This window comes from Typopeltis vanoorti, chromosome 20 (genome assembly GCF_054136105.1).
Source record: "Typopeltis vanoorti isolate ZY-2024b chromosome 20, IOZ_Tvanoo_1.0, whole genome shotgun sequence".
Lineage (NCBI taxonomy): Eukaryota > Metazoa > Arthropoda > Arachnida > Uropygi > Thelyphonidae > Typopeltis > Typopeltis vanoorti.
In genome coordinates, this window is record NC_143568.1 from 9,519,800 (window position 1) to 9,541,998 (window position 22,199).

Genomic DNA, 22,199 nt, shown 5'->3' on the forward strand with positions numbered 1-22,199 from the left:
TCACACATCGGTGCCGGTTCACAAATTTTATTTCCTGCGTATTTCGGCGCTTAACGAATATTAGTAAATATATGCTTATTCATATAAGTTTCATTTCAAAGCAGAAATCTAAGAATTGCAGTTTCAAATATTTCACTGATATTGGTGTAGCAGTATTGAAACACATCCATCACATTAAATTGTTATTAAACCTTTTTTATGTTTTTAATTATTACTTTGTTTATTACTAATCGTTTTACGTTTCATGTGCTTCTGCTGCAAATGTACGATAACAATCTATCTATCTATCTATCTATATAAAAATATGAGATAATGTGCATGTCAAATGTGTATGTAAGATACTAAAAATGTAATATTTGCATTTGATTTTTGCAATATTCGCTGTGTATTTTGTGTTGAATATAAATGCAATAAATATTATATGTCTGTATTACGATTTTTTTCGAGGGGGGCCCTGACATCCGACAAAAATAAAAATGAAATATTTTTATTTTTGCAGTGGGGACCCTGACATCCAGAAGTTTGGGAAGCACTGGTTTAGAAAACTGGCAAATATTTATTTTGAATGCGAGTTATTTTCAGTTTTTTTACGTGCTAAAGAGTATTACTGTATTTAAAAAAGTACACGCACACACACACACACAAAAAAAAAAAAATCGTGAATTCTTGCATGCAACAATTGCCAAAATCTTTTTACAGTGCTCCTGATGAATGCATAATCTCTTTGTTAAACTAATCCTACTCATTCTCCATAAATGATGTGAATCCCGAGCGTCCTGTCAATAATGAATGGAGAAACGTCAGTTGATATAATGAAATGCATACAAAACGCACGCGATATTTCAAAGATTATTATAATACAGCTATATCGCCTGCTTCAGTTTCAAAGATTTATTGGTAAGCACAAAGTATCTAGGAATAAACCGCACACTATACAAACAAGTATGAATTTGCTGGGCAGCTCTCCTCACCTGACTTCGACCGCTTTTCGATGACCAGCTGTCTGCCGACAGTCTGTCGACTTCGTGTCGCCCTAATATTTACTCATTCTAAGAATACTCTCGCTATGGTCTTGTGTTATCTGTGATGGATAGAAGTATTTCATGGCGTAACAAGTACTGCATTCTCAAGTCAAATTTAACAAAAGGAACAAAAACAGTAAAAAAAATAATAAAAATAAATGTTCAAATCAGATTTCGCACATTTCAAAATGAAGTTCGTGGGCCATCTCAAGAGAGAGAAAAAAAAAAAAAACACATATGCACCGGGTGTACAATGAGCGACTGTATAAATTAACATTGGCGCCAAGCGGTGAGGCGCGGAAGCACAAATTGACTTGAATGGCGCCATTTCCAAGCCCATGTTTCGCATGCACCTACTGCTTATCGACAGGTGACTCATGGGTTTATTAATCTAAGTGAATAATATTCCTTGGAAGTATATTATTAACAACTTACATGCCTAATTCTTTCTCATTTAAAACTTCAGTAATTGTTATAATTATTATTATTATTATTATTATTATATCAACATTTGACCTCCATGGAGTCAGAGACTCATCGTGGAAGGTACTCACTATTGCATACAATGCACATCCAGCCGCGTCTTAAACTGATTCAATGTGTCCACAACACACTCAGGCAATGCATTCCACTCACCAACCCAACCTCCATGCAAAGAACCTGCTTCTCACTTTGCTCACACCCTCCTTATACAGTTTCCAGCAATGGCCTCTTGTTCTACTCCCCTCTCCCATTCTATAAAAAATCTCCTCCATGTCTACCTGATAACAACCCCTGACTAGCTTATGTCTCAATCATATCCTCCCCCCTCTTCTTCCTATTCACGAGGCTCTGCAACTTACATTCCCTCAATCTGTCCTCGTCACCATGAAAACCAAATCTGTGCGCAATAATCCATATGAGGCTTGATCAAGGCTTTATACAATGGAATCATAACCTCTTTATTTCTGCATGTTTGCCATTATTCGATGTGATGTCTTCACAACTTGTTCAATGTGGCACCTGAATTTCAGGTCCTTGTCCTCACTCCTAGATCTCTCAATAATATTCGGATTCCCTAAATTATACTGTATGTATAGAAGCTGGATATATTTAATACACGATTGTATTTGAAATCTTACAACCCATCCTCTGGAGGAATGTGAGAATAGAAAACAACAAATATGAATACAGTAATAATAATATTGAAGAATGCCTGTAGACCTAGTTTAGATATGGCAGTCTAACAACAAAGCAAGTGCTGAAAAGACTTATAACATTCCTCAGGTTATTTAAGAGAATGTGCAAACAAGAAGGGCTTAGGTTTATAATATAGTTCACTAATACCTTTTGAATCGAAATGCTTATTTAAACAGAAACGGAACGAAGGAAGTTGTCATTTTTCACAGATATTAATATATATATATATATATATATATATATATATATATATATATATATATATATATATATATATATATATATATATATAAAAGCGCTTAATTTTGTTTCTGATTTTTTTTTTTTTTATGTGGTCACTACCCACGAAGTTATAAGCCTATAATACATTTGTACCTTGGGTGGACTAAGGATTTTTTTTGTCACTTTAATATATTTTTTTATTAATTTTTACATAGTCCGGAAGCCTTTTCGATCCACTCCAGTAAGTGGGACAGTGGACTCATACTGGGCGATGGAATTAATTTCCCACCTGAAGGCAATCACAAGCGTCCACGGCCATGGATGCGTGTGATTGCCTTTTCAAATTCACTAATTTGAAAAGATGTTGTGAAGAAAACTGTTAAAATTTGAATAAAATTATTATTATTGTGAAATGATAGTTATTATTATGGACACAACAGTGTTATGATAATGAAATTCTATTTATAGCTTTCTGTGACAATAAACAATGGCGGATCCAGAAGTTGTTTGGAAGATTCGAGGTTGATTGGTAAATTCTTTTAATATTTTAATAGTAATATGAGTACTTTTAATTTTTGTATATAATATTTTTTTGTTTTTAATGATATAGCTTATTGATTATATATAGTCTTTTTGCTCCGATTTCTTGCCGGCAATGCGAGTTCCTTTATTTCTTTGGATACATCATTGACCACGAAAATGGAATATCCACCCTGTCCCAAAAACGCAGACGAAAAATAAATATAAACACAAGAAAAAGAACTATTAATAACCATCGAAGTTTAAAGAAACATCTTTTAATAAAGTTTTTTACGTATTTAAATTATTCGATTATAAAAAATTTAAATTCACACGTATTCTGTTATACATGTTTTTTCTCAAATACGAATGATTTTGTTCTGTTTTCAACAGCCTATCTCATAGGGAGCTAGCAGGGTTTCCTTTACGCAAGATGATATTCTTGTACTATGGCTTAAGTGTGATTAACTTGCAAGACTGTTTCTCCCTATAAATTAATTTCTTAAACCTTTTTTTAATTAGTACAAAGAGCATTGTATATTGAGGTAATATCCCTCACATCTCTGTGACACTATTAAGCACAATTATTCTATAGACTGTTTTAAAATCTGAACACTTATTAAAATCCATGCGACATCAAAGATAATGGACAGATACTAAAATAATTAACATATTAATTATATATTTTTTTCGAATTTTTCTTGTAAATAGCTTCATTAGAAATAGAATTTGGTCATCTGAATACCTTTCAAAGTTTTTTTGTGAATATCGAAGTGAATATGTTAAGCAACTTTATCAAATAATTCCATTTATTATATCAAAAATAGCTTTATGCAAGTTAAAGAATAAGAAGAGAGGCTTACCCACAAATATCACCTTCTGTGGAGGCTTGGTTTTCACGTCGTTGTAAAGAGTAGGGCAAGATTTTTCTGCAAAGGCACCACTTGTGTCAGCCCTGTATAAACTACATTAATCTCAGCTAATTTTATTCTCCATACCGGTAATTTAAGTTTGGTGATGTGCCATGCCACTCATGCATCAACAAGATTCCAATATAATTGTTAATTTATGGAGAAAGCTTAAAATAATCTAAGAACTAAACTCCGAAATATGTTAGGTATATATTATTTATTTATTTATATTTATTTATTTATTAGTATTTTGTAAATTAACGCGCCGTGTTTTGAAAAATATTTTACTAAACATTGCTATGGTTAAAATAAATTAAAAGATCTAAAAGCATGCATTAAGGATACCGATTTCGTTAAACACTGGCGGAATGGTTCTACGTTAAAGTCCAAATTAGCAAAATTAAGAAAATACATCGCCATGAAGCAATATTTCACTTTCTTACCAAGTGGTGCTGCCTCACATGATTTACAGAAACATTGGAAAATAGACCTTTTCACTAACTCTACAGCTAGAGTTGTCCCGACCATTGCGAACTAAGATATGGTAAAATACTGCCTAAAGAAGTACAACGACCTCCGACCAAGACGCACTAGCAACACTTAGTGTCACTGTAAATCTATTCAACACGGGGATCTGCTCACCATTGCTCAATGCTTAAGAAAAGATCTGTAGAATGCTCTCAGGATAGCACTACGGAGCAAACCTAAGTGGTTGTGATGCGGGTCGCCTTACAACTGAACAGTTGCCTAGATACGACAGTACGCGAACTCTGTGGCCACTACACTCGACCGTACCGAAAGCTGGTTAAGTCGATACTGCGGCAGAATTCAATGGGTGGGGTCGGAGTGAGAAGACTGCTGCATCGATCTTTCCTCGGGAATAATACGCACGATGTACGACTTCGTATGAAACTTGTGGCATTAGATGGATTTGTTTTCTTCATCTTCCCACCTCTCTTTTTCCTGTATCCGTCACTCTTAGATTTTTTGTTTATTTTAAGGAAACTAAAACAGTTAATGATAAAATATCAATATACTTACATTTTTTTTTTTTATTTTGCCGTTTCTTATATTGTTGGTTAAAAAAATAAAAATCTTCGCTAATATTTTCATATTACTTATAATAAATTAACCGTTTAGAATATTTGTGTTTCTAATATAAAGATAAGCACATTTTTACATTTCACAGTTTCTGTTTTTTTTTATTTATTTATATATTGAATTCTTTACAAGTAAGGAGATAATGGTGGAACGCATTATGGATGGGTATCATGATCATCTATTCCGGTTTTCATCTCGTGAACAATTGACAGATTTTTATCAATTTATTTAAAATATTTTATCAGCTTATTCAAAACTCCCACATTACGTCTCATGTAAGGTGAAAGTCTATATACATAATACAATACAATAATAATAATAATAGCGCCTTTGTAATTATATACCATTTACAGAAATGTAAACTCCCTTTTTGAAATACCACATTATTGTATGACCTAAAGAAACCCAGTCGGTGACATATTACACAGGGCTCTTCGCAGTGGCGCACTCAGGATTTAACCTTGGGGGCGGGGGGCGAGTTGAGTAGACGTTTTGCGAATGCACACTACACATCGCATACGACCTATAACTGAGCATCTGCAGTGATCGCTAATTCATAAGTAGCACACAACATAAATAAAAAAAAAATTAATTTTAATTAGGAAAAGATTTTTGGAAATTTTTCTAGTATTTTTTCCTTTTCTTTGGGGGGTGCCCGGGCCCCTTGGCCCCCCTCTGGGTGTACCACTGGCTCTTCCTTAAACTGGGGAGAAATTAAAAAATGCAGTATATATATATATATATATATATATATATATATATATATATATATATATATGGACAGGCTAAACTATCGAGCTAATATATATATATATATATATATATATATATATATTTTAGCTCAATTTCCTCACAAGTTAGCTATTGTGCTTTTTTTTTTAAATATATACATTTAATTATTTATTGCTTATTTAGTTATTTTAACGATGTAATACAAACTAAATATTTCATTCTCGAGGGGTAAAAATGAGTTAACGTGATTTTTATTCAGTAAACTACTTTTTTTTTTTTTTTGGTCCTAATTGCTGAATGTTAATTGATAAAGGATATATAACGTCTTAAGAAAAAGAGTTTCACTTTATCTTCATGCATGACCCCGGGAACCGCCCAACTTTCCTCTTCTCTTTCCAGAACTTTGCGACAACCTCGGGTGATAGAGCAGTCAGAGAAAATCGATATCTTCCATGGCTAGAAGCAAGGGCGTGAAAACAACCGACTGCTAACTACGAAGCGAAACCAGCTTTCCGAAATGTCACTGGAGAAAGAGCTTGTTGCTATGAAGCTGAGGAGGTACATCCGCTGTTGGAGGAACACAGTTTCCGAAACTGTGCTGGGTAAACGATCGCTGGAGAGTTTACGACGTCGGCGCTGTTTACACGGAATCAATTTCAGCAGCTCCCACTGGGTGGCTGTCGATCATGACCAGCCATTATAATGGACTACCGCACTGCGTCGGTTTAGAAATGGCCGTTATTTTCTTGAATAAAGCTACCCTGGCAACATAGTATAGTGTAGTAGTAATAATAATAAAACCATTCCAGCATACAAACATTCACGAAGCCTTGAACTAAATTTTCCACCGAGAAATAAGCATTTAATTCCACCTATAATCCGAAAATCTAGAATTTTCGGATTATAGGTGTTTTTTTTTTTTTTTTATCCAGGATTTTTATTTTGAAATGGCAGAGAATTAAAACTACATTTTCAAACATTGAAACCGCACTATGTCCAGTAGCAAATTACAATTCCTAGCTGCCAAGTGATGATTCCTAATATAGGCATTTGTTAGCAGATGTTGATTTCGAAATGACTTACATTTGTAACTCATGCAGCCGTAAATATATGGAAAAAAACCAAGGATAATATCGAAATATTTCAGAAATAAACTCCCCTTCATCTTATGACAATTTTTGGAGGTATTCTATTTGCAACTAATGCATTTTATATTTGTTCAAATGAAAATCATATTCTCGAAATAAAGGTGAGGTTAGATTAAAGTTATGAAGTTAATTCCATTGTTTTTTTTTCTATTATTTCGTATATCTTTCTGCTTATACGCAATATAAGAAGCGACTTCATTATGACAGCTCACTTACACAGAATATATTTTCTTACACTTCTTATATTAAAAAAAAGGCATATTTGTAAATCTGATTAGGCAGTTTAAAATTTATGTGTTTCACAGAAATGATTCAAGTAGTTATATATCGAAAATATGTAACTATAATATATATTTCAAAAATATAAACAGGCCCATAGCAAATGCTGTGTGTTGACTGGGGTCAGGAGTAGAGTAATCTGTTGATATTCTTCTTAAACAGTTGGAGATTGTAATCTTTTGGAAATACTTCATGAGAGAGGCTGCTCAGCAGAATTAACTCAGTGAAAAAATAAAAAAATTAATAAGAATTCTAAACGTTTTTTCGAGTAAAAAGTAAACTTAAGAGCCCGTGAAATCGGGATGGGACTTATTTCCCTGTGTAAGGTTTAAAAAATTAATAAGAATATCGCTTATCGCTCATCTAGCGTTTTAGTCGACTAGAAATTATTTGCCAATAACTTCACGTTTCATTTTTTTTTTTTTTTAATTCCGCGGAATCTCTTACTACAGTATGCCAGTATGCGTATAAAAATATTTCTGTAGAGTTTGAAAAAAAAAACAATTTTCTAATCACAAGGAGAAATTCGAATTAAAAACATCAAAACCGTTAGGGTTTCCCGTGCTTCGTGACTATAATAATCCTGCCTTTCATCTGTCATCGTATTAGTCTGATTTTGTTCAATTCAGAATATATGCACGTCTTCGTATTCAGTGTGCACACTCACTTGGTAACGACGTTGGCAGTTGAAAGGGAAGTGACCCTGTGTGTATCGTTGCCATAGTGTGAACAGCATGGAATATAATTAGTTTGGTGTTAATTTTTTTTTAAGGCACAAAGACAAGAGATTCTAGTACAAATCGAGATATATACAATCCCCTACAGCCGAATACAAGGGGGTCTCGAAAGTTCTGATAAACACCTAGAACAAAAAGATATTCAAGCAATTGATATAACCACAAGAAAAAACATACGAGAGACTCGTAAGTTACCTTCATAACTCTGTTTCTAGTATGTTTTTTCTTGTGGTTATATAAGTTAATTTAATATCATTTAATTTTTGTTCTAGATGTTTATCAGAACTCCCCCCCCCCTCCTCGTAAGTCCATTTGATTTGAACAGGCTGTATGGTGAGTTGTCACTCCGTTCTATAGCTATCCAATCACGTCAAGAATTTTACTGCGTAAGTAGAACCACAGTTTGGGTGTGATGCTTGACTTGTATGTAAAATCTGAAGCTACCGAGATCAACACGTAGTGAATTATTGGTTGAGAGAATTTATAAGAGAAATGCAGAATCGTCTTCAACATTCTCGTATTCTTTTTTCTTTTTTTTTTTTGTCACTTTATATGATCTCCTGCCTGTTTCTTGGTATTATTTTAATATCATCAGGTCTCCTTCCTCTCATGACATCGGACACAATTATTAATATTGGACGCTTAAATTTTACTGAAATACGAGTAACATGAGCTGTTTGATGACTGATTGGGCATCTTATGTTAGCATCTTGCTGGAGTGGGCTAAAAGTAATCCACGCCATTTTTGTTCTGTTCACAACGTTACCTTTATACAGGGTGACCCATAAGTCATGCCGTAGAAAGGGCCACAACTTTCCGAAACAACTCCATAAGTTTTTTAACATCACCAGATATTTTTATTATTGTTGAAAAACCGCATCAAGTAAATGCCTTCCATTTTCGGCTTCACAAACACAGGTTCTTTCTACGGAATGTTCCATGGGCTACCTATACTTTGCTGTACCATATGGTTCGTCGCTGGTAGATAGTATTCCCGAAACGGGAGAGGCGGGGGGTATGGGCATAATTTTTGGAACATAGTGCATTATTACTGCTTGCGAACCTTCGTTTGAAGTGTTATTGGATATGTGATGGGAATGAATTTAGAATGAAGGTATTTAATTCTACCTATTTGAAAAGAGAAACATTACAGACATAGAACGTATTATTATTATTATATGGCTATCTCCATGGAGTCAGAAGACTCATCGCGGAGACTCAAACTATCAAAACAATATCTATCATACCTCTTCTTGAACTCATTTACAGACGAAGAACTCACTCTTGTTAACCACACTTTTTCTTAATTTTCAGGGATGATCTCTTGTTCTTCCATCACTATCACACAGCTGAAACATTTCCTCTGCATCAATCCTATAAAAACCTTTCAGTAATTTAAATGTTTCTCTCATATCCCCTCTTCTCCGCCTACCAACCAACCTCTGCAATCCACAAGCTCTCAAGCTATCAATGTAGGGAGCATTTTTACATCACTCACCAACTTAGTCACTCTCCTCTGAGCCCTCTCCACCAATTCCTCATTTCCAAGGAATCCAGGCGACCAGACTTGAGCACAGTAATCCAAATGTGGAAGTATCAACGCCTTATAAAGAGGAATAATAACCTCTTTATCTCTGGATGTCAGTGTGTTCGTCAATAACCAAGTAATCCTATGTGCAATCTTGGACACCTTAGCAATGTGTCCTCTGAACTTCAACTCCCTATCCACCAACACCCCTAAGTCCCTAGCCTCGTTATAGACGAATGTATGATATAAAAATTGAGGGGGAACGACTAGGAGGAAGACAATGGAGAAAGGTGAAGATACCAAATAAGAGAATATACAGGGTGGCCATAAAATAACTTTTCCTCTTTGGAGGCATCTGTAGCTAAAACCAATAAACGGAATGAGACAAAATTTTATATTGAGACTTTAGAAGGCATGGGGAGATGATTTCCGCGAAAAAAAAAAAAAAAAATTAGTACCAAAAGCTGCCGATAGGAGAAATTTTGGCGCTGGCGGAGCCGAAAACAAGCGGATAATTACATTAAAGGCAGATAAAATGGAATAATAACATTTCAACGGTGTAAGCGACAGCAACGGCACTCATTCCAGCTGGATATGTGGTGCGTTACAATGATAATAAGAATAATAACAATTAAACTAAAACAACAACATGTGAGAGAGACAGAAAATAATATAGTGATTGAACTCACAGGAAATAATGTTTTATTCATCAGAATCAGGGTTCCCTAGACCACATACACGATTTTCAATGTGCTGACCTTTCTTGTGTGCAACAAATTGCATCCGGTGTGCGACATGCTCTACAGCTCAGCGAAGGAGTCGGATTGGATGTTCATAACAGCCCGTTTTATGTTCTCTTTCAAGACATGCAAGTTGGGAACGCCACCAACATACACAACGGATTTCAAATACCCCATTGCCAAAAGTCACATGAAGTGATGTCCGGGGATCGAGGCGGCCATGCCGTGGGAAAGAACTGACTGATAATCTTCTCATTACTGAAATGCTGGTGTAAAAGGTGCTGTACTGAACGTTCAATGTGTGGCCGTGCTCCATCCTGCATAAAAATTATGGAATCCAACATTGTCTTTGCTGGAATGCAGGAATGACAAAATTTTCCAGCATTCGTCGATAAATCTCTCCAGTAATGGAGCAGGTTACAGGACCTGTAGGGGTAATACGCTCAAAAAAGTATGATTCTATTATGAAATCGGCTGTGAAGCCACACCACACGGTTACTTTTGGAGAATGCAGTGGTACTTGCTGGATCACTTGGGGATGTTAGGATGCCCAAATTCTGCAGTTGTGAGTGTTGACCGACCCATTCAGATAAAAATGAGCCTCATCACCCCCACAATATTCTCCAAGGCCAGTCATTGTCGACCTCCATTCGGGCAAGAAACGTTAGCGCGAAGGTCATGCGCTTATCATTTTCTGCGGTAGTTTGCCCTTGCACACGACTGAACTTATACGAATAGAAGTGAAGCATTTTCCGTAAGATTTTCCAAACTGTACCATAAGTCATATCAAGTTTGTGAGCTATGGCACGAGCGCTTGGACTGGCCCCCTGTGTCATCGAACACCGCAGTAGCAACGTCTGTTAGTGTCTCTTCTTGCACTGCTTTCCGTCCTCTGCCAGGTCTAACTCCTAGTGATCCAGTTTCTTCAAACTTCTTAATCATAGCTCTCAGTGCTACAGCTGACATAGGACCTGTACGCAGGTTATGAAGTCGTCTAAATTCCCGAAGGGCCGCTACGGCATTGCACTGTTTAAGGTAAAACAACTTAACAAGTAAAGCACGCTGAGGAAAGGTAGGACGTATATTGAGCAATTCGTCAGTCATCCGAATAACTGCCTGAACGTTCCAATCCCTTTTTAAGTAGAATTGGTGGCGCTACTGTCACGTACGCACAGTAAAATTTGCATAACCCTTTTTACCTGCGTTTACTGCAAATATTTGACTGCTTTCGGCTCCACCAGCTCCAAAATTTCCCCTGTCGACTACTTCTGGTACTAAATCTTTTTTCGCGGAATTCATCTCCCCATGCCTTCGAAAGTCTCAATATAAAATATGGTCTCATCCCGTATATTAGTTTTAGCTACAGATACCTCCAAAGAGGGAAAGTTATTTTATGGCCACCTTGTATATATATATATATATATATATATACATAAAATAAACTTGAGCCTGAAATGGTGTTCATGAAGAAAAAAATATGAATATGAATAAGAAAGAAATGGTGAGCTCTAGTTGACCTGACCTGACTGTTTCTGTTGGCGCATTTGTTCATACATGAGAAGTGAATAATTACTTCTTTGTGCTGAGTCTTCTTGGTGATTATTGGATACTCATTTCTTTACTCGACTCACAGCATAGAATTGTACGTAATATCCCACTTCTTTAGGTAGGAAGTCTTAGAGCCAAAGTGATCGCTTATCCTAAATCCGTCTTTGCTCAAACTTCTTTACAAACTATAGAGTAACACTGCAATAAGTGGTCGCTCCATTTATATGCCAATCATGCAAAAGAGAAAAAAGTGCAAAATGCCAGAGGCGTTCATAAATCCAAATAGTTCATTTACTCCTCATTCCAGGTTTTTTTTTTAATGTGGTCATCTATATCTTCTTGTTCGAAAATGGTTATGCGATTTGAAAAAAAAAAGAAAAAAAGTTTTTAGATATATTGAAAATATATCTAAAAACGATGCCCTTTGGGTAGAAAGCCCTGAGTTCGAATCTTATATAGGATGCGAAAAAGTTATAAAACTATTTTTCACCTTAAGGTGAGTTAATTAGTGTCAAATGGGGTAGAAGAATTTTCCGCAGGAAAATTCTTCTACCCCATTTGACACTAATATTACTATTTTGAGATATTACTATTACTATTTGAGATATTACTATTTTGATAAACCAGTCTTTGTTTTGATAAATGATCTCTAAGAAAAGTACCTTAAAAAAAAAAAAAACGGTACTGCTTCAGCAAGAGACATTTACCAATTAAAGAGTTTTAAAAATTACTAACCAGTCATATAATTTTACAAAGAGACACTATTACATGAAAATTCACCTGAGTTTGATATTATATAAGAATATTAATGATTACTTTTTAATGGTTGAGCCTTTCTTAAATTGTATTCTAATAAGATTATGGATTTATTACACGCTGAACCTTATATTTTCACAATCATTCGTTATAGCTGCTTCAGTGGCTACATCGTGTATCATCAGGTGTCTCGACTGTCTAAACAACTTTTTAATAGATTTTCAGTTATTATTTTTTCGATGAAAAGAAAAGTTTGGACATTTTTATTCGCTTATTCAAAATTGCCTAAAGCCGTATTAACAGGAATTTTTGGCAGCGCTATGCTGTTAATTGATAAACCTAAAATCCTAAATATACATGTTTATTAAAATATAAAAGAAATTGTAAACGATATATAGACATGAAACTTACGCTCTTATAAGTCGAAGCCTCTTTAACCCAATTGGAAGAACAACGGGACATGGCACCCTTCAAAGTAGAAAGACATACGGAGCCTGTGCGCCGGTTTTTCATCTGGCGCATAGGCAAATCAGCCATGAGAACACACGCAATTTAGAGACAAAAAATACTCTTGTTAGTGATGGAGGATAGATGGTGTTTGGAGAATTAGTAGTAAGGGAGAAGACGGTGAGATGTGTGTAGTGTGTGATTTAAAAAAAAAAAAAAATATATATATATATATATATATATATATATATATATATATATATATATATATATATATGTTTGAAACCGTTCGGATCATGCCTTGAACGCATTTCTGATGAAAATGTGTTTATATATCGCTTTCCAACGTTAGTTCTTTGGAGAACATTTTCATTTAGGCAAAATAGAAATCTAGTACAGCAGAATCTGTTATCCTATCCACAATAGTTTGATAAATATGACGAATCCATCAAGTTTGCAGAACAAAGCGGCATTAATTGTAAGAGTAAAAACAAAGTGAACAATCTTAATGAAGTTGTGATTCAGACATTTAAAAGAACATATAAAAAAAGAACACAAAAATGCCAATTAACTGTTCATTTATCTCTCTTTTTATTATTATTATTTACTTCTTTGATGTAAACAAAAGATTACCGCAATCCCTCGATTAATACGCCCCCTATTAGTGCCTTTTCGATTAGTGCGTAATTTTTTTTCGATACCCAAATTCGATTAGTGCGCCTATATACATCTTAAAAATAAATGTTACAGATTTTAAAAATTTTCGATCTATACATTTTTTAGCTAACTATTTTAAAAAATCACTCACCAAGATGAAATAATTTAGTTACAGAATTGAAACATTTTACAAAGTTACATACTACACTATTTCCATGTACACTATGTTCCAAATTTACCGCCAAAGTTTGTCGTCTGCTTTACATAGTATTTTGCTGATCATATCTCGTGCAACTGTTTTTTATCCTTATTTTTTTATTTTAAATTATTTTCCTAATCTTTAATCATGAGTAAAAGAATTAGTGAGCAAAAAATAGAAGTGTGAAATTAATTCGAAAAGTAATCTGATTGGAAGAAAAAGTTGAAATAATAAACAAAAATGAACGAGTCCAGAGCAGACAGGACAAGAACATAAAAATGGATGAATCAACTGCTGAATACAAAGAGAAAGGTAAGGCTGCTTCAGTTGTATGGAAAAAAGAAACAGAATGCCCGCCAAACTACGTTAGCTTAATTCCTTGTTAAGAAGCAGAATAATAAATTTATATTCTGAATATGTTTTATTGTCTTTCAACTTCATGGTTTTCCTTTAACTAGGCCCTGAGACATACCCTAATTTTTTTATTAAAAATAAATAAAAAAATAAAAAAAATAAAAAAAAAATTTAAGAGTCAAAAAAGAAATCCGAGGAACGAATTATACATTTTCCCATAGGTTATTATATTCGATTAGTGCGTTTTCGATTAATGCGCCTGTTTTAAAGACCGCGTTAGGCGCATTAATCGAGGGATTGTTGTACTATTATTATTATCATCATCATCATCAAATTCCTGCCATGTACCCTCAAGGGGTATACAGGATATGATAGTACTACATGAAAAAAATTACATCATGATTAATTTCCTATCTACAAATTTCCTCCAAATCAGTCTGTTACTTGTCAACACTCCAATATTATCAGCTCTTATATTTCTATCGTCTAAAGCACTTTGTACCGTATCAATCCACCTATATCTTGGTCTTCCTCTCGGTCGTTTTCCTGCCAACCTGGCAGAGAACACTTGTTTTGCTAATCTTTCCTCGCCCATTCTGTTTAAGTGACCATACCACCTGAGATTAGCTCTGCTAACGCATTCCTGGATGCTGACAATGTCAAGTTCTTTCCTAATATCCTCGTTTTTAATATGATACTGCCATTGATGCCACCTGTTCACGCCTATAATCTTTCTCAGGACTCTCATATCTGAAGTCTCTAGTCTATTATTATTATTATGTACTATTATTATTATTATTATTGGCGGAGATTTCTTATGGACCCTTAAGCTCTCAAAAGAATGGTGTCTTTCGTATTTATCCAAAACAAAAATAATCATTAAGAAGCTGTTTCAAGAATGTGCCTTCATCATACTGAAAAGAATGGTGTGTGTGTGTGAACAAAGCCAAAAGCTATTCAACAGTATCGCTTATCTAACATCGTGTTTCACAATCGTTTCCATATTTCGTATCAGATTTTGGGAGCCATTCAAAACTTCTGGGCGTGGCTGCTTTGGACAGGTGTTGATATTGGCGAGAAACAAATGTCTAAAAGTTGCTATGCAGATTCACATCAACTATGAGGACAATGTGGGCAAATTTTTTTTTGTTCAAGAATTAATATATATATATATATATAAAATTATTATTTGATCCTCTAGAATTATTCTCTATTTATTTATTTTATTTAGTAATATAATATTATTAAACGCTATTGTATTACATTCATTGCAAAAATAATTTTATTTTCATAATATTATAAGTTCGCATTTTATTTCGTTGACGTATTTTTCTTTGGGAGTTTGGGGATTTTCTACGGACGTCCGAACATCCTGGCTCGCTTGGATGTTCGAGTCATTATATTCGCTGTCCAAAATAAGTCTCATCATAAAAATAAACCTTGTCTACCCATAGGAATAAAACAACTTCGCTATGATTGAATGGATTTCATTAAAATTTTTTATTTGATGTTATGGGGGTGAGGAGGAAATGTCCAGCCAATTTAATTTTATTTGAAATGGATTATTTGCAGAGGTTCTGTCCATCCGAAGCTGGCATTATTCTCATCTACAAAGTTGTGTATGTTCTGAAGGGTTATATATATATATTTGAAAATAATACTAGCAGCCTTTCCAGTAATCCAGCAATCACTTTTACAACTGAATTACTCGAGGGGACAGAATGAAAACTTACATGTTACACGTAAACGACTTTGGGTTGAATTATTGTGTTAATGGATGACGCCACTGAACAAAAACGCTATTACTAAAACCGCGCTTTTTGACGGTTAATTTTGGCTCTTTTCTTTCTCATTATTAACAGAAATTCACGTCTCTACTAAAAGGAATTAGTGACCTAAATGAATTACATTACTTCAAAAATATTTGTGAAATAATGAATGAAATTTCGACATGACTTGATGGCTTAAACTTTCTTTCTACAACCTCGAATTTATATTAACTAATTAGTTCCTAATCTTTGATTTTGGTTTGCTTTATTTTATTTATTTTTTCTCTTATTTTTCTGATTACCAGCTCACCAAAGAAAGTTTTCCAAAAAAAAAAAAAAAAAAAGATAAGGTAGCACTTTATGTATACCTTGTGAATTCTGCTCGAGAAAGCAAGACACGGGGCTTTATGAGACACTTGCTGGATACAGTAAAGGGACTACTGAAAATAATGAACCAATCAATTTAAACTTAATGATGATTCTTTTCGGTGAACTATTATTAACTAAAGTAGAAAAAAATCCTCACAGAAACTCAGATTTTGCACCTGCCAGAACACACGGACTTAACAGACATGTAATACACTGACCTCGCAGCCTTAGTTGCTTCAACTGTAATTGATAACGTTTTCCAAAATTGAATCAAAACCATAATTCCGAATGGTAATGATATGTATTCTTTTGGGGGAGTTTGGATTTTCTTTTCATATAGACAACTAGGAAAATATGGTAATTTTTTAAAATTAAATTAATTAAATTTGATTTACTAAAAACATAAGGATTATGTATTAATTATATATTTGGTTTTATCCTTTATCCAAGTGAAAGCTAACAAAGTTTGCGCCTGAAGTTCTCTCAGGACTGGGCAACTCGTGGTACATCACTTGCCTTAGTATCCCATAATGCAAAACATCTCCTTGCGGACATGTACAGTGCTATGCATTAAGGGAAGGGTCACAACCCAGACCGGTTTCCCTGTTTAAGTGCGGGGTTACCTCTCCAAAAACTCGTGGGATCCCCGGATCACCCAACAATGAGTGACTCGAAGGATCAAAACTTAGCGTTGTTCCCCCCCCCCCCCCCCGATAACACGCTCACCCTGTCAGCGTTTGGCTCTACCCAGTGGCAGGCCCACCTCACCACCGAGCAGAACCGCTCATAATTTGAGGGGTAACAGCAACAGCTGTGCATTAGTTAACTTCATGGACTATTGCATTGCCATCCATTACTCCTCTACCTAGGTAACAGCAACAGCCGAGCCTCAGTTAGAACTCATTGGCTACAGCATTGCCATCCATCACCCAAGTTTCCAACCGGTTTCGACCCATAGGGGGTCTCGTCAGTGGCCTCAGGCCCAGGGGTGGTGATACTAAGGTGGAAGTAATGGAGAAGTCATATTCAGACGCAAACTTTGTTTGCTTCCACTTGGATAAAGGATAAAACCAAATATATAATTAGTAGCATAGCCAAGTGAAAAAACTTCCATAAAGATTATGTGTTTAGTAAACCAATTTTAATACTATTCAAATTAAGGGGATATTACATCCCACATTGTGGGATGTAATATCCCTCTAATTTGAATAATGTTTATATCGCCGAAATGAAGTCTATTGGCTCTTTATATTTAAGCAATTTTAATACGTTATTTAATCTGCAAAAGAAATTAGTATTTGGTTATATTACATTACAAATATTGTTGATAGTATATTATTTCATAGGACTGATGCAGAGGAAATATTTCAGTACTTGGCTGAAATATTTCCTTTGCATCAGTCCCATGGGGAAAAAAAAAAGCGGTGTTATCCCTTGGAAATTGAGCAGGAGTATAGCTTGGAGAGTGGTGAATAATTGAATTGGATTGCCAGAGTCAGCTGTGAGTGCTCTATCTGTCAACGAGAATAGATAGTGTGGGAATAGTTTGGGTCTCCCACGATGAGTCTTTGGACTCCATGAAGGTGCCCGTATAATAATAATGATAATAATAATAATTAATAAATAGCAATGTGTCTTTATATATTCTTCATATAAAATTTACGTGGTGATTTTTTTTGTGAAGAACTTTAAAAACACTTTCAAAAAAGCAACACAGCTCTGCAAATAACATTCATTTTGGAAATTTGCATTAGAAATAAATGAAGCCGTGAATTTCATGAAAACATCGAACAGATCCGAAAATTTGTCTACTATCAAACTTCTGTATGACAATAATAAGAAAATTGGGAGAGTTTCAGGTAAGTAAAACGAAAGTGCTAAGGGAGGAGAAACTTAGAGAAAGTCACATAGGGATAAAAAGTTAAGAGGATGCACTAGTTGTTGCAGTATCAAAACTGCATGATGTTTCGGACAGGATGTGTTTTTCCCCTTTGGCTGGGTGCGTTAGCTCTTTTTCTCAAGACTTCCACGAGGCTCCTCTACATATTCCCCAAAACTTGGGGTTGTTTAGTATGCTGTGTGACAAGAGAATCTTCATCATCATCCAAAGGTGAGAATTATATTTTGATAAGTAAAGATTTGGGAAAACTTTATTGCTAGACGAATTCCTCAACATTTGGTGTTAGCAACAGTGCTGCGACTTCTCACACATCTTGATTTCTGTTTAATGGGCAGCTAATCTCAAATGATCAGTTTTCTTTTAATGGAGATTATTACAGAATGCTGTTCATTTGAGTCATCTCAAAGGTGGAAGCACTGCACTTTTAAGTCAGTATCCACAGAGCAGCTACTCAGTTGTATAATGTTCGCCATTTTCACCAATATATGAAATGCTCCCATTCTAATTTCTTCCCATTTTTTTTCTTCTTTTCGCATTGTCACCGATAGTCTGTCACTTCGACTTCCGCTGAATCAAGCAATGATATCCGTAAATTTCTTTTCAATCAGGAAGTTTATTACGGCTGTTCGAAAAAAAAAAAAAATTAAAGGAAAGTAATATATAATTCTAATGAATTCATGGTTGCTTCTTTCTTAAAAAAAAAATGGGCGCGTGACTGCTTGGTCCATTAGGAACAACGAGAATTACTCTCTGATTACTGTTGGAAAGGCCTGGTTTCGAATCCTGTCAGGGACGCGAGGAACGTCCCTGTTCCTCGTGAGCCACAACAAAAAGGTAATTAACAGACAGTACACGAGCCGCAACAAAAAGGCAATTAACAGATAGTACACGCGCTTCATGAACCTCCTCAGTGTTACTTTTAATACAAAACCCACACATTTTAATCTACATCAGATACTGCATCTAGAACACGCCAAATTCCTACTGGGGATTTACACCTTTGGGAGGAACAAATGCTGTTTACTTGCAATGTGCAGGAGTATTTTATCGATCCGTAAAGAGTGTTATCTGTGAGAGGGATTAGGTAAATATCTCTCCCACTTCCCCGATGCACCACCTGGACTGACAAAAATACTGTTGTAGGACCTTCATTTCCGCTTCAGAGATATTTAGACATGCATGCGCTCCACGATTCACCGCAGTCTGCTTCGTGTAACCTACCATTAAATTTCCCACTACCACACATATACCCGCGTTGCCATAACAACCGACGGAGCAGTCGTAAATGTGGGCAATTTTCGCGAAATGGAGGGCTGGAAGAAAGGGACGCAGGGGCTGCTAAGCAACGACAAAAATGCGCGTCTCAGCATGAGTAGAATCATGCAATCGCTCTGTAACCAGAGCTATTTATACACGTATTATTCAGATGGATCGATCTGAAGTATGGGAACGACTTGGTTAACACGAGAAAGTCAAATATTTCTCAGTTAAATTATGGAGACCATTAACTCCCATGTCTTTACCTACTCTGAAAGATAGCCTTGAATTTTTTTTTTTTCCTAGTAGCGTGACTAAGCTTAAAAACCATATATGTAATAAGCGAGTGACCATAAGAATAGAATCTTTGCCAGTATAAATAAAACTGATGTAAGTGAACTATGAAACGAAAGTTGTAGAAGAAAATCAGATCGGCATTCCCTTGATAACAACGTCAGACAGAACGCAGAACTACTTAATAAGGAATCAAGATCACATCAAGACAAAGATGTCATTAGGAACATCTGTCCACGTCTGTTTTTCTCTCCACTTTATGAAAGTTAAAGTAGATAGTAAAATAACTTCAAGCGTATAAACAATCAAACCAAAATTTAATTAGTGGAAAATCTAACAGGTATCAGCTACTGCAGGTTTAGAATAAGGTCACCCGATGGATAATTATAAACACAACAAAGGTAAATTATTAACATTTGCGTATAGATTTAATAGCATAGTGACCTTGCTTGGTTAGGCACCTTTGCTTCCCCTTCTCAAAGAAGTGAGCCGGCAGAATTTCAGAATTTTGCTTCGCTTCTGGTGTGTTAGACAAAGAGAGAGAAGATTTTGATTAGGTTAGATTGATCTCAGTAACCTCGCTTAAAGCTATTATCAAAAAATGCATGCGAACAGAAGAGTTGACTGCTACTGCACACACACACACACATGGATTGATGACATGTAATAATGACAATTTCCGGAGTCATATTTTTCATAGATAACATAGCTAATTAATAATAATAAAAAAGCTCAATGACATCGCCATCACATTCAGAATGCACAGTACATTTGATGACGACATGCAATGTTTAAGTGGGTGTGGTCTTTATCTAAAATAGACACGTATTAAGTTCTATGTATATTTTCCTATTTGCATCAGGGTCTCAATACTTGATGTAGTATCTCGATATCCTGCAGAAAATTAATGATAAGTTAACTAACGATCTAGAGGCTTCTACAGTAATTTAATATATATATATATATATATACACACACACACACACACACACACTTTGAAATTTCAGTACAGGATCCACTTTATTATCCACTTTAATTTTATTGCATACCTTAAGAGAATCTTCGAGAACAAAATTTATTAGTAAAATCTTTAGCTTTTGGAGAAAAATACAGAATTATCGAAGAACACAGAATTTAGAATTTTTGTAGGTCATCTGGATACTAAATCTTTTAAGTCACGTGTGTTGCCAGTTTATATTCTAGATGAATCTGGACACACACACACACACACACAAAAAAAAAAGAGAGAGATAAGTTTAATACGAGGTACTAATTTTTGCTTTATTTGTTCTATGCATACTTTTTGGGAATTTGTCAGTCACTTTTGGCAGATTTTGCTATCGAACTGAAAATGCAACCAAAAATGTTATCACTAGTTCAATATTTAATAAATAATAATACAAAATGTTAACTTGAAAAGTTACATTGGAAATTACAATATAGTAAAAATCGCCACTAATTGATTCGACAATATCGAAATTTTAAAAGTATTCTTCTCAAGGAAAATATCTGAAATTATTTCAGATACTTTCGTGTTAAAATGAACTAGGGTTACACGTAAAAAGTCAGAGATACAAAGCTGTAATTAAACATTTTAACAAAGAATAGCTGTTAAAATTGTAGAAAGAGAAGGTAAAAATTAATTCGCTATATTTTAAATATGAATTTCAATAACCACTATATTATCCATTTCCAATATAATCGGAAATGTATCATCTATTTCCGACATAATTAAACATTGCTTTTACATTTTTTAAACCACGAAAATTGCAGTTATAACAAATAATTACAGCACGTTTTATACAGCCAAACAAGCAATTTCTAAAAACTATCATTATCCGTTCCTCTATACTAAAAACATTGGAAACTTATGGTTTGGCCTTAAGACTTTCTTTGAGTAAAATAGTAACCGAACAAAGAGGGAAAAAATCACTTACATTCGGACATGGTGGGCTGAAGTCGGTGACTTTGGAGGTCCGTCCCAGATGACGCCTGGAGCTGCAGATCCTGAAGCTGCACAGTTAGTTTTCTGCACTGCAAAACATGGACGAGCGATATGAAAACTAGCGTTAGCCGAAAGAGGGCAGCACAAAGCAACTAACGTGGTCTTCGGTCATGGACCCGTATACTCCCTTACTACCTAGTTTCCGACTGGAAGGCTGCGGGTCTGACCACGGATTAGGTAGGTGGATGGCCGTATCTACTTTCTCATTGGCTCTTATATTCGTACGACACAAAACTCACAGAATCGATAAATAGGAGACCGTTCTGCAGCTAAAGTACCGCAATACGCATTTTTAGTATACGCCACCCTTTATTAATATTAATATACATAGTAAAAGTCAGTACCATGCAAAAAGAAAAAGAAAAAACTCGACATTCCTTCCCATTATGAACTTTGGGCTGAAGGAGGAATCTTAGGTCAAATCCCCATTACATTTTTTTTTTTTTATTCCCAGTAGAAGTTTCATTGTAACGTACGATTTTTAAATCTCTATTTTTTATTTTAGTCGATTTTATGCCCGTAGTAC

At 35.0% G+C, this 22,199-nt stretch overlaps 1 protein-coding gene and 1 long non-coding RNA gene across 3 annotated transcripts in view; one reads left to right on the forward strand and one right to left on the reverse strand.

Moving 5' to 3' along the window:
- Nucleotides 1–6,509, forward strand: part of LOC150095220 (uncharacterized) — a 92,222-nt gene extending 85,713 nt beyond the window's left edge. Inside the window, exons 2-3 of the long non-coding RNA XR_016550051.1 lie at nt 2,892–2,952; nt 6,086–6,509. This is a non-coding gene — a long non-coding RNA (uncharacterized LOC150095220). The remainder of the gene's footprint in view (nt 1–2,891; nt 2,953–6,085) is intronic.
- LOC150095221 (stathmin-like) overlaps nt 1–21,800 on the reverse strand; it is a 90,466-nt gene extending 68,666 nt beyond the window's left edge. The window contains exons 1-2 of one of the 2 annotated variants that reach the window (XM_090410142.1): nt 4,297–4,538; nt 3,806–3,871 (exon numbers count right to left, since the gene is read on the reverse strand). In XM_090410142.1, the coding sequence (XP_090266268.1) occupies nt 3,806–3,871; nt 4,297–4,381 (151 nt within the window). In that variant the 5' untranslated portion in view covers nt 4,382–4,538. Of the gene's footprint in view, nt 1–3,805; nt 3,872–4,296; nt 4,539–21,605 lie in introns of those variants that run through there. The other variant, XM_090410143.1, reaches the window with a different exon arrangement.
- Nucleotides 21,801–22,199: the final 399 nt, after the last annotated feature.